Source organism: Copadichromis virginalis, linkage group LG20, assembly GCF_057382275.1.
Source record: "Copadichromis virginalis isolate Kocher_CV1m ecotype Utaka linkage group LG20, C_Virginalis_male_GT1.1, whole genome shotgun sequence".
Classification (NCBI taxonomy): Eukaryota; Metazoa; Chordata; class Actinopteri; order Cichliformes; family Cichlidae; genus Copadichromis; species Copadichromis virginalis.
This window is the reverse complement of record NC_140637.1, coordinates 6,038,085-6,055,714: the sequence shown is the minus strand read 5'-3', so window position 1 is coordinate 6,055,714 and position 17,630 is coordinate 6,038,085. Positions and strand designations below refer to the sequence as shown.

At 41.4% G+C, this 17,630-nt stretch overlaps 1 protein-coding gene across 3 annotated transcripts in view; it reads left to right on the top strand.

The window, feature by feature from the left end:
- Positions 1-60: 60 nt before the first annotated feature.
- phactr3a (phosphatase and actin regulator 3a) overlaps positions 61-17,630 on the top strand; it is a 34,911-nt gene continuing 17,341 nt past the window's right edge. For all 3 annotated transcript variants that reach the window (XM_085442749.1, XM_085442748.1, XM_085442747.1), the window contains exon 1: positions 61-382. In XM_085442749.1, coding sequence (XP_085298875.1) covers positions 280-382 — 103 coding nt within the window. In that variant the 5' untranslated portion in view covers positions 61-279. The remainder of the gene's footprint in view (positions 383-17,630) is intronic.

Genomic DNA, 17,630 nt, shown 5'->3' with positions numbered 1-17,630 from the left:
CATCAACCCGTTGGCATCATCGGGGGCAAATCACCCCTCCCTCATCCACACATCATCGCGCACACAGCCCAGACTCACACGCACACACACACACGCACATACACGCACATACACAAACACACACGGAATTTCGGCTCAGCCATGGCTCCCTGTTAGGTACTCAAAGCGGCTGTTGTCAGAGCGAATTAAATCTACTCTCGCTCGTTGCTTTCCTCCTGACCTTGCCTGCCTCCGGTTGGGTTTTTAATATTTTATTTAGGATTCCTGCGCTGCCTCCCCATGGCTACATCGGATGGACTAGACGGCTGTCTGCAGCGAGGCAGATCTCAAAGTGACCCGAACATACTCACCGAACCGGGCATCGAGTTGGCTCACGGCACAGGTAAGATAGGCGTTATTTTGTCTACATTCATCCGCTCCATATGCGAGTTTTTATTTTTATTTTATTTTATTTTTCTAAGGTTGCCGCTTCTTTGGCGTTGCAGACCTCCTTGTTTGCTTAGTGGGATGTCAGAACACTAAGGCACAATTAGCGCATATGCTCCCGACACTGGATGTAGAATATGACTGTAACGCTGAATCGTGGAGCTGCATGTTGAAGACGAATGCCATCTCAGCGTCTGTGAATGGCTGCATTCCCCACCAGATTTGCGCCTTACAAAGACGCCTGTAGCCCTTTTGGCTGATATGGATGCAAGTAGTATTTGGGAATCCGCGTGTTGGCCGTTTAATGTGATATTACCGTGTGCAACTTTTACTCTATTGCCTATCTATTCCCTTCCATGCTATCCCAGCCCCTTTATAGTGAACCCATGCTATTTAGCATCACAAAATCTGCATGCATGTGTGGTCCATGATCCAAGCTTAACGAATGTGTTGTCCTGTCTGATCCACTGCTATAGCGTTGTTATTAAGAGAGATCCATGGAGGGATTCATGTTTTGACGTGTTGCATTAAAAAAGAAAGAAAAAAAAGCACATGCTTCTCTTATTGTAGGCCTATGCCTAGAGCTCTGTCCCTGTATTGACAGCACTGAATCCCCACCCCATACCGAACTGATCACTGCTGCGATCAATAGCCGACAATCCACGTGATATAGGCTATAGGTGGAAATGTACCCAACTTATCATCACAGCCTTGTACTGGTACAATCGGACTGGCCAGTTATTGATCCTTCAGGTGATCTTTCCAATATGGTGTCCTTGTTTGTTTCTCTGTGGGTTAGTCATCTAATGTTACTCATCTTTCTGCTTTATGGAAGAGGATAATGAATTAAACTTTCATTAATGACAGAACACCAGGGAGCACTCATGCCGTGCTCTCCTCTGGTGAGCTCCTGGAAGTGAATTTGGTTGTTATTGTGCTGGAAGAACTAGTAGCCTATGCATTCACCTGAAATACACTGATTTATTTTATTTTATTTTTTTTACGTAAGTGAGACTATTTATGGTCATACTGTGTGGGTTTAGAAAGAGTCATTGCTTACACCCACACATGGCGAGTTTTACGCACATGAATGCTTGACTGAATGATTCAGAAAAAAAAAGCAGAGTAGTTCACCTTTCAACTTATCACTAACGAGACTCGCTTTTTCACATTTCCAAAATCACACCTGCCTGCACTCATCAACTGGCCATAGCACGTTTATAATGGAGCCTTGCTGAATTCAACCCTCCCAGGGATGATTTAATTCACACGTAGGTGAATGTGATGATGTCACACTGGGTCTTTGACACACCTGAATAAACAACGCAGCAGTTTGGCGGATCAGCCAGGCCAGTGATGAGAGCTAAAGCTGTCAGGGAACGCTGAACGTCAGCCTACATCCCTGGAGTATGCACAACTGCATCACAGTTTCAGACACGAGTTTGCTACATGAAAGACGGAGTAAATAAAGTTGTAACAGCAAAGACAATATCGGTGTCTGGTGGCCCAAAGTACACAGCATCGCCCACCCCTTCTCTGCGTGGATCACCACTGCACTAATGTCTGGGGCACTAGTCTTTGCCAAAGTAATCCTTTGGCAAAGACTGCCTTTTTTTTCTCCTCCCAATACAGTAGATCTCGCAGCTGCAGAGGCTTACAATGTGTTCATACACTTACTCAATACTGGGAGGAGAGTCAATAGAGACAACAGTTACAGCTGACCATCTCAGAAAATCAGAGTAGTGTTTCCTTTTGAATGAGGCTGCAGTAATACTACAATACAGACTCACCCTCTCAGAGAAGGGCAAGTCGATCGTTCACATTGCAAGTGTCCAACAATGCAAATCCTACTGTCTTTTAATAAAGCGCAGAGAGTGACATTGCATTGCTCTGTTGGGAGTTTATCTAAATTAAGGCAACCTCTTTGAACAGCAGATTTACAAGAATGATTCAGAGTTACAGGAACATAAGTCCAGGAACAGGAGCAGCAGTATAAACACGTTTAATCAGTTCATTTGGACAAGGAGCCCTTAGATTCCCCTGCTAATAAAATGTCACTTTCGCTCAAAGTTCCACTTAGTCATTGCAGAATGTCGACCAAGGTAATGGTGTGGAGAGGACACCTTGACGCTTTGCGGACAGGGAGCTTGTCCAAGCAGGGTTATCCCTATGGCTTCGTTCCTCAAAATAATTCTTTTCCCCTGTAGAAAGACGCAAAGCTGGAGAAACAGTGGAGATGAGTTGAATCACACAAATATCAGCACAAGCAGATTTATAGTGCACATAAATCTGCAGTTAGAGACTATTTCTATTATTGATTAAGTTTCACTTTTTTATTACTTTTTTATTACATAGAATACAATGCACATTACAGTTTCCAAAGTAGTTATCTTCAGACTGTTAAATTCAGTTCACAAAGTTACAAAACACAGAAAAGAAGAATATCCTCCTCATGAAGAAATCACGTCATATATCCACAGTAAATTCTAAAAATAAAAAAATATATTCAGATATTTTTAATCTTTTAAATAATTTCTCAGTTTGTTTGACATTTCATTGATTAGTTGCAACACTTTATAAAGATGGCCAACTGCCCCTTCACTAAACACCATCCTTTGGCACAAGACTGTAATAATTCATGATGAAATCACTTTCACTTGCAACCCCTCCCCACCTGCAGCTATAGACCACATTGCTCAAGACCACTTCTGTTCTCCGCTCACATGACGACTTATCCAATAAGTACCTGCTGATCTGTGTTTTTTTTTCTCTCGTTTTGTTTTATCATTCTCTCCTGGTCTTACTGGTACAAGAATAATCCTCTCAGATCTGTCAAAAAAAAAGAACAACTGAAGAATTCAGGTAAAAGGCGGGGACCTGCCTAATGAACAAGAAGATATGTCAAACCCTGCGGAAGCTGATATTTAGCCATGACAATGACTCACCCCAAACCCGAGCGCTGTGTCGTACATAATCCCTCTTATATTCAGGGCTTGGTGAGCAAATATGGGAAATTATGAGTCAGCAGGTCTTATATAATGTTCCCGCAATTAACACAACATTGTTTGAAAGTAATAATGTAAACAAAAAGGTATTTGTGCCACAGGAATTCCTTACATAACAATGGTTTAAGACCCAGTTTCAGATTTCAGCGAGTTGCGGCGGAATAAAGAAACTGTAATTACGTAACAAACAGAGATATATATGACCCTACCTTAAGAAACAGCCCTGCTTCAATTTAAAAAAAGGAACTTTGACATTTTCAGGTGAAGAGAGGGTTAAAGATGCAAGAACATGGACTCCTTAGAAGTTTAAAAGGCACTCTTAAAAGGAGACAACCCGGTGCTGGCAGGCGGCACATTTGAAGAATGGTTTTCGTTCAACTGTAATGAGGCAGTCAAGTATCTTGATGCTGTGGAAGAGGGAGATAAAGAAACGCTGGATGTGGCACAGCATTTGGTGTGGCCTTCAACTGGCGCTGGCTCTAAACAGATAATTACACTGCACACAGTAACTATCTAGCTATCAATCCAAACTACTGGCAGTTCATCAAGTTGTTGGGACGAGTTGTTGGGCTTGCCCGTGTTGACAGGTTTTGTGATGAGCAAAACTCCACCAGTATCTGGGGCAGTTTTATAATTATTTTCTATTCCGAGTAATTAACTGTAAATTAAACTGTTTGAAATTGCAGTTTTCATTTAAGACAGATTAAGAGGCAGGCGTTCAGCGGTATGTGATGCCATTACAGCCACACATTCTGTCTTCCTGTGAGTCTATTTTTTCCCCACCGAGTGATTGTCAACATCCTCAAGAGTGCAGAGAAAAGGGTGTGAAGTTGTTGTATTCTGCTGCGGGTCGTACGTGTTAAGTGGTTAAAACAAAAGAGAGCGACGGTGACCGTGAAGTGGATACAAGTGAGAAAACAGAAAACGATCCCTCTGTTACAGTTTAGCCCGTGACACCATGCTGTCTGTGCTTAGATAGGTCGCCAGCATGCAAAACACAGCCTCGAGTTTTTATTCATGTGGATGGTTTTTTTGGAGACTTTTAATTTAAACAGGACATAAACTTCATCATACACATGCAGCTCAATACTGGTCTCTCATTTTTGATTTTTGTTTGTTTATTTGTTTGTTTTTTAGCTGCGGTCAAGTTGAAAACTGTAAAACCCAAGGATCTATCAAGCTACATGCACACGTATGGCTGACATAAACAATTTTAGAGATCTGGATGAACAACGAGAACATATTGTATATAGATTTGCACTTTGTTTAGAACCTGCAACTTTATCAGACTCAGCCAGGAAAGCTGTAATTCACGCTGAAGTCACAACTCATTCATCACGGTGAGCCTTAAGGGACTGTGAGTCAGTCAAGGCTACCTGTTAGTAGTAGCCACTGGAGAGCTATTCATTCTTCCCTCCACGATGCACAGAGGTCCCTTCAGAGGCCAAGAGAAAAAGTACATCTAATGTCAAGTTGAGAGGAGCGTTCTGGTTGCCATAAAAGGTATTTGTCATATTCAGAAACATATGAATCTCAACAAATATTGAGTCAGACTTTCACCCAGGAGCCAGGGGTGCACTGTTAGTGCCCACATGATATATATATATATATATATATATATATATATATATATATATATATATATATATATATATATATATATATATATATATATATATATATATATATATATATATATATATATGTATTGTCACAGTAACATGCTAACATGCCAAGTTCTGAAGTTTTCAGGCAGAACCCCCTCAAGGCTAACTTATCCTTTGTGTGTAAAATGTTCAGACATTTCTGATTGTCAAACCTAATGGATCATGTCCACTGTTAATGTGATGAACTACTCTGCTAGGGGCACTTGTGTGAACTTGAGCGTAACTGGCTTTTCATTTTCTATAAATTACTTCAGAACAAGTTAGTCATAGGCAACTGCAACATGCCAAATACAAGTGAAATGAGCTCAGGGGAAAGGGTCAAGCATCATTTGGCTGTACAAAAAGAAAAGTTAACATTCTACAATTTTGTTTTAAAAACAATAAAAAGGGAAGAATTTGTCTTGAGTAAAATGAAAACTAACGGGTACACACACCCCTGTTCTCTGCTGGCCATCGGGGCGGGGGGGGCTGGGAGGAGGTGTTGGCCATCCGATTGGGATCTGGGATGCGGGGCCTCCCTGTTGCTGCGGAGCCTAGGGCGGTCTGCTTGCCTCCACCCCGGGGGAAAGGGTGACATCTCCTGGGTCTAGGTGCTGTTTCCCCCTCCAGGGGCGAGGGTACCTGGACCTGGGGTATAGAGTTTGTTTGGGGAGTGTGATTGTGTGTACAGTGTCCATGTATGTCTATCCCTACGTTGGGTGAGTGCTGAGTGTGCATGAGGGTGGGAATGCATGTTTGTGTCTGTGTGTGCCTGTTTGTCTGTGTCTATATGTCAGGTCGGGTCTTACACTCCACCTCTCTGGGAACTCCCAGGCCCTCCAAAGGCCTATCTCCCCTCACCACACTCCCTGCCGGTAACTGATGCCCTCAGGGGTTGGTGTGTTGGTGGTTCTTGGTGTCCGGGGCTGGGCGCTCAGGTATGTACCAACTCACTCCTGGTGACTACTTGGCGGGGCCTGGTGCCTGTTGCTCGGTCAGGCCTCTTCTGGGGCAAAGGGGGCAGAGCCGGCGGGCACGCCACTGCAGCCCCCTCTGGCTTCTGCTCCGTGGCTACTGGGTGACCCCTCATCTGGGGCTCTCCTCAGCTCTTCCCAGGAGGGTGGCACGGATGCCCCTCCGGTGGTCCTCCTTGGGCTCTCGCACTCTGGGGCCTCTGGATGTCTGGGGCCTGGATCTCCTCCATGCCTGCTTCATGCCCTGGGGGACAGGGCTATGGCTCTCTACATCCTCTAGCAGACCATTACACGGGGAAACCTTTTGAATACAAGCGCGCTGATCCACACAGGTGTGCACACGGGTGTTCACTGTTCATAGACATAAACTACACCTTTATTGGCTGCTATTTCCAAGCACATTGTGCGCTGTCGGTCCTGCTTGCTATACAACAACATTCAATATTTAGTATTTACTGCTGTTTACACTTAGGTAGATTAACGTGATGGTGTTGTGTTTAGTATGTTGCTCTGTTTTGTTTTGTTTTTGCTTGTTTTCTCTTCTTTTTCTCTCAACAGGTGATTCAGGAGATTTTTTTCTCTTCTTTCTCTTTTTAAGTGCCCTTTCTCACTGTCCCTCTTCCCTTCTGTTTTTCTTTTCCTTCATCTTTCTTTCTCCCTTTCCTATCCCTCAGTCATGTCTGTCCCGTCTGTAACAACTGAAAATAAAATAAAATAAATAATAACAACAAAGGTCGATCAAATGGACCGATACGGCAAGGCCATGATGATCCATTTGGCAAAGTAAATCCATTCAAAGAATGAGACATAATTAGATTTTCAAAGAAACATCTACAGAATGATAGCGGTTCTTGAGATCCATCTTTGTCAAATAATAATTCAACTGACATGGATCTAATGGCATCAAATCTGTGTAAATAAAACCACGGGAAAAATTCCAACCAGACTGCACTGAGCATAAAGTAAAGATCAGATGTGGGAACATCAAAGTCGGGAGCTGTTTTTTACTTACAGTGGCAACATCCACCTGTTGAAAGAAACTTTGTACATCAGAAATCCGAAGACCTGTGGCCCTCACAAAGATTTCACTATAAATCCCTATGGAGGGGGGAAAAAAAGCTTTGCTGCCTTAAACACAGAAAACTCTCAGGCTCTCAGCACAGTCACTGTAGAAACCATGGGCTTCAAATATTCAAATCTTTTCCACCAGTTTTAAAATTAAAATAATGATTCTTACTATCATGAATTACTATCATTAACATTTAGTATTGGGTATCATTAAGGATGGGAATTCATAAGAATTTAGCGATTGCGACTCCGTTATCAGAGTCACCTATCGATTCTCTTTGGGATATCATTAGCTCGGCTTTGAGAGTCAACACAATCTCTAAGCAGAATATCAAAGACATTACATCTGTTCACATTAATGTATGCTGTGTGGTCTGATATTTGCGCAGGTATTTCCCCTCTTTGTTGTGATCAGTGTTGGGGTCATTACTCAAGAAAGTAACTCAACACAAATCCCTATCCCAACAAGGACACACACATGATCTTTCTCTTAGTAGAACACAAAGCTGACAGCAAAAAGCAAAGATGAAAACCAGCAAAAAGACACTTTAAAACAATTGCCACAGTGATTCTACTGAAACATGAGTTTATTACCTGTTAAAGTTCAGGGCCTGGTTGCTGGGCTGGGGTCAGCCTTTACTGAGCTTTATCAGCACTCTGGGTTCTTGGCTAGCTTAGTCTTAGCTTGCTGTTTGGCTAGCTTAGTGTTAGCATGCTGTCTGTGCAGGTGCTTGCGAAGTGCTGACGTTATGTTAGCAACATAATGCAGCTGTTTCTGTCCTAGATGCAGTTTACACTTTACCATCACGCTCTTGTCCATGTGTAAGATAAAAATAAAAGTAATGTCCATAATGGCTACCAAGAACCGGTTCTCAATTCCCATCCCTAGGTATCATATCACTCAACACTGCCGCTTAAAAAACTGAGAAGTCTATTAGTCATTTAGTCTCTTCGTGTTAAAAAACGGTGATGATGGGATCTCATGCTTATACCAAGTCATCACAGTATACCAACTAAATTCATTGCTTTTTCTCCTTCAAACCAAATCAGGCCACAAAAAAGTCATGTTAGCCTTATGTAAAAGAAAAAAAAGTCCTTTCTTCATTTGGAACCAAAATGAACACTGTGCTAACAATTCTGTCACATTTAGGATCCACAACTGCTGAGTGGTGAGCTAAGGAGATATGTTGCATGCAGATGCTTTGTTGAGCTCTGCTCTCCATAGATGCCTTTACAGTCTCCCAGTTCCCCCCGAAAATGGAGCGCATTAAATGACGACACCAGCAGAAGTCCTACATCATGCATGCTCCCTGTGGATGCGGGAGCAGATTAGGCATTTGACAATGTTTGAGCCATGTGTTAGTGCGGCTGTTGTTTGGGCCATGTGTTGCTACGGCTGACACCCGTGCGCCTGTGTGGTTTTTTTTGGCAATTCAATCCATGTATGCATTCATTTGCAGAAGATGTAGCAGGTTTGCGCAGACGTGGAAAGAAAAAAAATCACAGTGTGTGCTAGAAAAGACAGTCACCCTTTTGAGAACAAAGAGTCGAAAAGCCCCGTGCACCTATCAGAGACCCCAGGGTAAAGGCAGCATGTGATGGAGCTATTAAGCCTCTAAAGGCCGGGGTTAAATTGAGTTCAGGAAGTTGCATGCACTATGTTGTGAAGGGTAAAAAATTTAAGAGAGAGAACTCCTTTTGGCATCGACTCTGTGGAGCAGTGGAAATACATTTCGCAAGAAAGCAGAAAAAGGAAAAAAAATGCCGGGGAGAAAAGGAGAAGGAGGCTAAACTAGTGAGGCAGAGAGGAGATGGAGGAGAGAGAAAGAAAGGAGGAGGTGGCAGCTTTTATTGAAAGAAAGCCAAGATGTTATCCTAATTGCAAACTGGCCACAGCGAGATGATGGATAGGCTGTAAGAGACCAGTTGCAGGCAGTGACTGTGTGGCTCTGGCTGGAAGACCTCTACAGCGTTCCACAGATCCTATACAGACCCTATACAAACCCTAAAGTGATGCAGTTAAACCAAGAATGCTGATATGCCAGATTTTTTTTCCTCTATCATTTTCCTCATTGATAATTACCTCAGATGTTTAAGCCAATTTAGTTAATTGAACTGTTCCTTTTAGTTAAATGTTCATTTCGACAAACATAAAAATGAACTTGCAAAGACTTCAAGGCAAGGCAAGGCAAGGCAAGTTTATTTGTATAGCACAATTCAACAACAAGGTGATTCAAAGTGCTTTACAGAGACATTAGAAACAAGAACAAATAAAAAGCATGATTTAAAATTGATTAAAACAAGCAAATAAACTAACTAACTAATTAACAAACAAACAAACAAACAAACAAACAAACAAAACAGTATATAAAATCAGAACAGATAAAATCAGAACAGTAGATAAAATCAGTAGTTAAATGTAAGTTTTGAAATTTAAGCTTAAAAGTGTGGATTTGGTGCTTTATTCAAATGCAGCTGAGAACAGGTGAGTCTTCAACCTGGATTTAAATAAACTGAGTGTTTCAGCTGATCTGAGGCTTTCTGGGAGTTTGTTCCAGATATAAGGAGCATAAAAGCTGAATGCAGCTTCTCCGTGTCTGGTTCTGACTCTGGGAACTGATAAAAGACCGGATCCAGATGACCTGAGGGATCTGGATGGTTCATACTGGGTCAGGAGGTCATTGATGTATTTTGGTCCTAAACCATTCAGAGCTTTATAGACCAGCATCAGAACTTTAAAGTCTATCCTCTGACGGACAGGCAGCCAGTGTAAAGACCTCAGAGCTGGACTGATGTGGTCCACTTTTTTGGTCTTAGTGAGGACTCGAGCAGCAGAGTTCTGAATGAGCTGTAGTTGTCTGACTGATTTTTTAGGTAGACCTGTAAAGATGCTGTTACAGTAATCAAGCCTACTAAAGATGAATGCATGGACTAGTTTTTCCAGGTCCTGTTGAGACATCAGATCTTTTATCCTTGAAATATTCTTGAGGTGATAGTAAGCTGACTTTGTTATTGTCTTAATGTGTTTTTCTAAGTTTAGGTCTGCATCCATCACTACACCCAAATTTCTCGCCTGGTTTGTGATTTTTAGATGTATAGATTGAAGTTCTCTGGTGACCTGTAATCGTTTTTCTTTGGCGCCAAAGACTATTACTTCAGTTTTGTTTTTGTTTAGCTGGAGAAAATTGTGGCACAACCAGTCATTAATTTCCTCAATGCATTTACCAAGAGCCTGTACAGGGCCTCGGTCTCCTGGTGACATTGTGATATATATTTGTGTGTCATCTGCATAGCTGTGATAGTTTATTTTGTTGTTGTTTATAATCTGTGCCAGTGGGAGCATGTAGATGTTAAACAGAAGGGGTCCCAAGATGGAACCTTGGGGAACTCCACATGTGATACTTGTCTGCTCAGATGTGAAGTTACCTATTGATACAAAGTATTTCCTGTTTTCTAAGTATTTTTTGAACCAGTTTAGTACAGTTCCTGAAAGACCTGTCCAGTTCTCCAGTCGTTTGAGTAATATGTTGTGGTCAACTGTATCAAATGCTGCACTGAGATCCAGTAAAACTAGGACTGACATTTTTCCGCTGTCTGTATTCAGACATATGTCATTAAACACTTTGGTCAGAGCGGTTTCAGTGCTGTGGTTCTGTCTAAAACCTGACTGGAAGGCATCGTAGCAATTATTCTGTTTTAAGAAGTAACTGAGCTGTTGAACTTCAAAAGCTTTTGACAGAATTTATTAAATCTAGTTACAGTTACTTGTCTGGAAACTCTTTGCCAGTATGTTCAGTTATCAAGCTCGAAAATCAAAAATGTAATTTAGGTTTCATCTTTCTTCAGGACTGCGGCTAATGGTTCTCATCACTGATCTTAATCTATTTTTCAATCATTTTTTTAAATGAATAAAATTTAACAAAACACTAAAAATCATTCTCATTGTTGCTTCCCAGAGCCCACAATGGCAAATATAAAGTTGATTGTTTAGTGTGAGAAGCCATTGAAAACCTAAAAACATTTATATTAAAGACACAAAATAAGAGGAGTGTCGGGTTTAAGGCTTTATAAATGTTTATATTGTCTCATCAATTGATAATTGATTGATGTGGTGAACTTGAAACTTCTCTGCTTTGAGGAATGATCAGTAGTAGTAACGTGGACATGCGTCACCCCTGATAGAGGATAAAAGTGAAGATCTATTGGACTACTCATCAGTCAGATCTGTTCTTTTAAAAGTCTGTCTCACACTGTTGTCAGCCATGTCAGGAAGTGAGTGATTAAATTGTTAGGGTGTCCCTTTTAAGTAACACTGGATGACACAAAAAAGAAAGCTGCTCTATAAAGTCTTGTCTGGCTTGTTTCAGCATCACTGAATTGGCAGCATTCACATCAGAGCCCCCTCTCTCTCTTACACACACGCAGACATAAAGTCATGCATTGCACCCGTCACACCTGCTCATATCCCCAGCTTCTTTCTTCCCTATCAAATTTGCCAGACTCAGTCTGAGATCAGTGAAGTGAGAAGAGGCGAGTCCTGGGCCCCGTCAACAACACAAAAAAGCTCTTGTCTGTGACAGAGAAGCACAGAAAGCAGGAAGAAACTAAGCACATGTGATGGAGTAGGGAAGTACAAAGATAAACTAAAAGTAGGTAAAGCTCGTGTACCTAACACAATGGAGGTATGATGTTATGGCAAAGTGACAGACATTGAACCACCACAGAGAGGAGGGAAAGTGGTTTGAGGCTGTTTGATAGCCACTTACAGTACAGCATTATTGAACACTCTCTGCCAGGGCCACTCAGGAGATGGTAAATTAAATGCATAGCCAGATCAGATAACTGTACTAGAAGGAATACAGTCATAAAAAGAAAATGAATTAAAGCATTTCATTGTGCTGTCAGTCAGACAGTGAGTGAGTATAAAAAAAGCGAGTGGAGGTTAGAGAGTCTGACTGTATGTTTATCCACTTTGGTACTTTGGTTCACAGGTTACTCGCTTTTCCGTTTGTCACTTTTTAATACCACGGTGTTGAACTTTACCTTGTTTCTGTGATGGGCTTTAATACAAACACATAAACATACCAGATGAAACACAAAATGAAAGTTTCATAAGTCAATGATTAGTCTTTATAATTTGTTTTAAATTGGGCTAAAGCTAAAGAAGATCCCATTTATACTCTGCTTTGAGTTCCAGTGAACAAAAAGTTTCACACATTTATTTATACTGAGGTTATCTGTCAGGGATTGAGGTAAATTCAAGTTTTGGTTATTTTGAAAAGGTTTGAAGTTCAGAAACTGCACCCTGTGACTTTGAGCAAAGCCGTATATATAAGTGACACTCACGCAGTCAAAATCCAACATATTTACTATTTTCTATTCCGTACTGTGACAACTTTTTGGAGTGTGTAAATTAACTACTTGAGAAGCCGCTCAGGTCTGCACCCTCGCATTGGGAAGCCATCTAAATGTAGACGTAACTACGATGACATGTAATCTAGCTGATAGTGACAGTAGACGTCACGCCTTAAACGTCTACCTTCTAGAAATTTCCAAAGCCCATGGTTACACATTTTCTAGCCAATCGTCATCATGAATGAAAATATCAGCAGCCCAAAGCAGCATGAGCAGTTTATAGTTTAGCGCTTATGCGTGATCATAATTGTTGTCATTATTGACTGATGAGTCTCGCAAAACTGTCATTTCCATCTATGACGCAGAAAGGTTTAATCGGTTAGTCAACTGGCAGGCGTTTATTCTGGCAAACTGATTAAATAAGAAAAAAAAATGGAAATCATTTGTTGAGTGACAGCTGAAAACAAGGCTTTCTACTTTTGTTACAGTGTTAGTGATTTTGACGGGATAGCGGTGACTAATTTTCAGACTAAGAATTCAAACTGTCAAACAGTATGATGCAAAAAGACAAATGGCGAGAGATCTCAAACTTGACTCTGATGTATTACACCAGGGTGAGTTTCAGCACCACGGACAGAGCCAGTCTTTGCATTGCGGCAGGCTGCTGAACTGAGCAGAGCCGTGTTCTGTGTGCTGATAAGTCTGTCCTGGATCTCAAATGCTTTGACTCAACTGAGCCCTTGATCTGCTGGGAAAGAAGCCCAGCATGTTTTTGTTTTTTTTACCAGTTTTTCTTTCTTTCCTCTTTTTTAAAATTTTATATATATACTTTTTGCAGCGACACATTAATGAGGAAAGCACATTGTGCAGTTTGAGGCACAAATTCCACTTAATGTAATCATCGGATACATCTACAGTTTGCAAGCCAAAAGCTCAAATCCAATCCCATTAAAACTACTATTAGAACTGTGGCCAGCCCAGTACGGTGACTTGGCTGTTATTGATAACTGAGTGGCTTCTAGCAATTTCTTAATAAACACAGATTCGTCATTGAGCCCACACCTTTTTTAGCTACCAGATACAGTAATGCCTTTTTTACACCACCACAGCGTCCCTGTGGCACAGAGCAACTGCTGTGAAGCTTGTGTGATCACACTAATGAATGTGTTTCAGTAACTGGACAAAATCTTTTGTTGACAATTTTCCTATGCTGCCAGTCCCATACAACTCTCTGACCAGACTGTACTGCAGATTTGATTACTTTTTGCTACAGCCATGCTGCTTTTTTCTTCTTGTATTATATCATAGGAAATTTAGAAACTATCTTTCTATATGGTGAGCCTGCAAAACAAAACAACCCATGAAATCTTCTCAAAAACCAAGAAAGGAGTAGAGGTTTAATCTGCTAAGGTTATAGGGTTGCTGTTTAATTATTATTTTAATGTGCATATTTCATACCCTCATCTCTCTCTTCACAACCAAAAGGCAATGCATTTATTGAATCTTGTGCCCTTGAATAGTTTTCCATAACATGCATGAGATGATTGTTGACATGGCTATTTCTTGGAATAATGAAAAATGTGAACATGTCTGGCCTGTTTAAGTAGTCCATATGTCCATGGCAAATGGGGCTACAGGACAGTTAGCGCATTGACTCGTGTCTGCACAATCTGTTGTCACAAAAAAGTGCTGTTTTTCTACTGTTGATCCTTTGCCTGCAAAACCCTTTATGAAGTCCAGGACATGGGATGTAAACCTGCTTTCCCATCAATAACATGGTAGGAAGTGTTGTATGTTTAATTTGGTTTTGTGCTTCCCTTGAAAAGTTGCTGCTTTGGGCAAACTATTGTATACTGTGGTTCCCTGTTCTGCTTTCCATTTAAGCCCAAACCATCCCACACACACACGAGGGGATCCGAATGCAAGGTGTATCCTTGCTGTGGGACGTGTTTGGAAATTACAGTGCTAACAGTGGTGAATTGTGCTGTTCCTCTGTGCACCTCCCATTGTCTTTCATGCTTGTGCTCTCCTCCCAGCAGAGCAATGAGAGCCCAGCGGAGACGGGCTAACAGCAAGTGCAGACAGAAAAACTTTGGGCTCTCCTTCTCCATCTCAATGACACACTCGACATGCTTTGTATTACATTTTCATGAACAGAGCCCAAATCTGTGGAAATAATGGCAATAAAGTTCACCCGCCTGTGTCTGCTGCTTGAGTTGCTAACTAACTGCACCTCCTCTGACACACCTGTGCAAAAACTTTTGTGGCGAAAAGTGTTACATCATTGAGTAAGCGATTACTCAAGTTATTGTTCAAGTTTGCGTAAAGCACTTGAGAGACGCACTCTGTACTGAAACTGTGATCTTTTTAAACACGAGTCTTTCTAAACGCAAGGCTGCCTGTGAATTTGAGGCATTCAGCAGGAAGGGGAAGTTTAATTTTATAATTAAATAATCACCCTGTGAAGAGGAAAGTCTTTTCCAAGCAGCACTTATGAAGATGTAAAAGGAGCTAAAGGAGTCAATATGAATCTCCCAGTTTGTTAGATTAATGTGGTAGACTGAAGGAGCAGCCCAAGGTGCAAAGGGTGAACCAAGACTTCCATTACGTGATTGGAGGGAAGCTTTCTGAACACTGAAGTGACGTTTCTTGGGATCGGTATAGGGAACGTGGCCCAAAACTTAAATATGAATGTGAAGCATGCCTGGATGGGTTCTCTTCCTTTATTTGGTAGTTCTCTGGAGTGAAGGTTGGCATGAAATTTTCTGAGGCTCCCCCTGTTGTGTGGGCAACAGGAAACACACTTTTAGCAGGGACATTTCCAGCCCACTGGGTGGATGCGATAGATACATGGAGGTTTTCACAGTCAAAGATAGCCTGGTTTGTTTTTTTGGGTTGCAGTTTCTACATTCTCTCTAACTTTACTCCTCAGTGACAACAAATATGTTCAAGCTTGATGATTGTCAGTGTATGTTGTGTCATTTGCTTGTGTTCTCAGAACATGGGACACAGTTTCAAAGGCGTGTTATAGTGATACAATATTTTAGTAAAGTTTTCAGCCCTGTGTACACTGATTTTATTGGAAATGCTCAGCTACACAGCAGAGTCTCAGATACTGTTAAAATGAACTAGGCATCACTGACACACATCGCTTTTGAGGCTCCAAGCTGAATCCACATAACCCTGATGATGTCACTAGGAGTCTTTATTTTCACACTTGACAAAGGTTCCTGTGGGACAATTAAAAGACGATATATGACAGAGTTTATGCTTAGTAGTCCTAACACTGAGGGAATGCACCTTTATTTAAAGGGGTTTTTTTAATAATATAATGTCACACAGATATTAGCATATACTCACTGGTAATCAGACGCGACAGGGAACCTTACAGCAATCAGCACCAAAATGCCAGTACGTTTGTGCCCGGTCTAACATCTGTGCGCCTGATAGCGCTCGTGTAAATCTAAACAGATGGAAGTAGAAACAGTGAAAACAGAGGAGCAGCCTTTCATCAGAAAGTGAAAATAAACTAAACTCTTAGTTCCTTGTTGATGATGCAGCAACGGCTTACAAGCAAAGCCACCCACCAGTCCCCATTCTCAGCTCTAACATATGGTAATAAAGAAGGGCCTCGGGTATTTTCTATTGGCTCCCGGACTCACTGACATCATTTCGCTCGCTTGATGCCCACACGCTGGTGTTTCACACTTTGGCTATAATTGCTTTGATGATCTAGAGACTTGACCTTTGCAGCTTTGCACCACGATACCCCGTTTCCCCAGACACGTTATATTCCCAAACAAGTTACAGTACACCACATACGCGTCAGACTGACGCTTTTATCTAATTAAACCTTTAGGCCAGAACTTATTTACCAGGGTTAAAATGGATCAATCAGTAGAGCATAAACATGCTAAAAATTTATTAGTTGGTAAAAATGAGAATACTGCTTCTTAGATATGGCTTTCATTACGGAAATGATGACTCTGTCATGTCTAATGAAGTGTATTGTATGAAAAATGAAAAAGGGCAAACAAGGAAAGAAGATAACAAAGACATGACCTCTGTGTCCTTAGTGGTGGTCGGGGTGCAAAATGTGCTCACTGTTGAAGCTATCGGCAAAACAAGAATGCTGTTTTGATCATTTCTAAATGTATTATTTAGTACTGCTGTAGGTCACTCAGGAGGATACTAATGTTGTAAATCTGCACATTGTGCCATTTCCTTTGAGTCAGGGGTCAATGTAGACGCAAAATATGTTTCTTAGAATAAAGAGAGCTAAGAAATAATCTGTCTGTGGCATGCCTGGGGAAGCATGAATAGAGTCATCTTCTGGACATGTTCATAATTCTTTCCTTTTTTCCTCTTTAAGTATAGCTGACCGCTGCCATTCTTGGTCTCAGCCTTTCCCTCTCATTCACACTCTGGTCATTGTATGTTGCTTCAGCCCTTCTGCTCCTCACTTTCTCCCTGCGAGATGATAGCTGTGTGCCCTGACTGTGGCCGGGCCCCTGAGGCAGAGGGGCTACAAACAGATGGCAGCACAGTTGTAAAGCCAGGGGGGTAAAGCGATGAGGTTAGCTGGCGTGGTAAGGAGGTGCTCCATTCAAGGGCACACTGTCCGTTCACAATGAGACTCTGTATGGTCTGCAGGGATGATAGACACCAAGGGGGAGGTTTGATGTATGTGATAAGGCCAGTGAAGCTCACATATATTATAGCTGTGTGGTGACAACCAATGCTAAAGATTTGGTTCTGAGATGTTCACAGTATTTTGAGCAGTGTACTAATGAGAGTCATAATGTTTCAATCATAAACATGCCAACATACTAAAATGCAGACTATCAAGTTTTTCTAATTAAAATAGCATTTGGTGGGGCAGGTATTGGGCCTTTAGTCATTGTATTGTACACTCAAAGGACTCTTTTTAAGCACACGTGTTTAGCTTCTCATTAGTGCAAGTATTTAAACAGCCAATCACATGGCAGGAGCATTTATGCATGTAGACATGGTCAAGACAACCTGTTTAAGTTATAATTGAGAATCAGAAATGGGGAAGAAACTTGATTTAAGCGACTTTGAATGTTGTTGGTTCTAGTCAGGTTAGTCTGAGTGTTTCAGAAGCTGCTGATCTACTGGGATTTTCATGCACAACC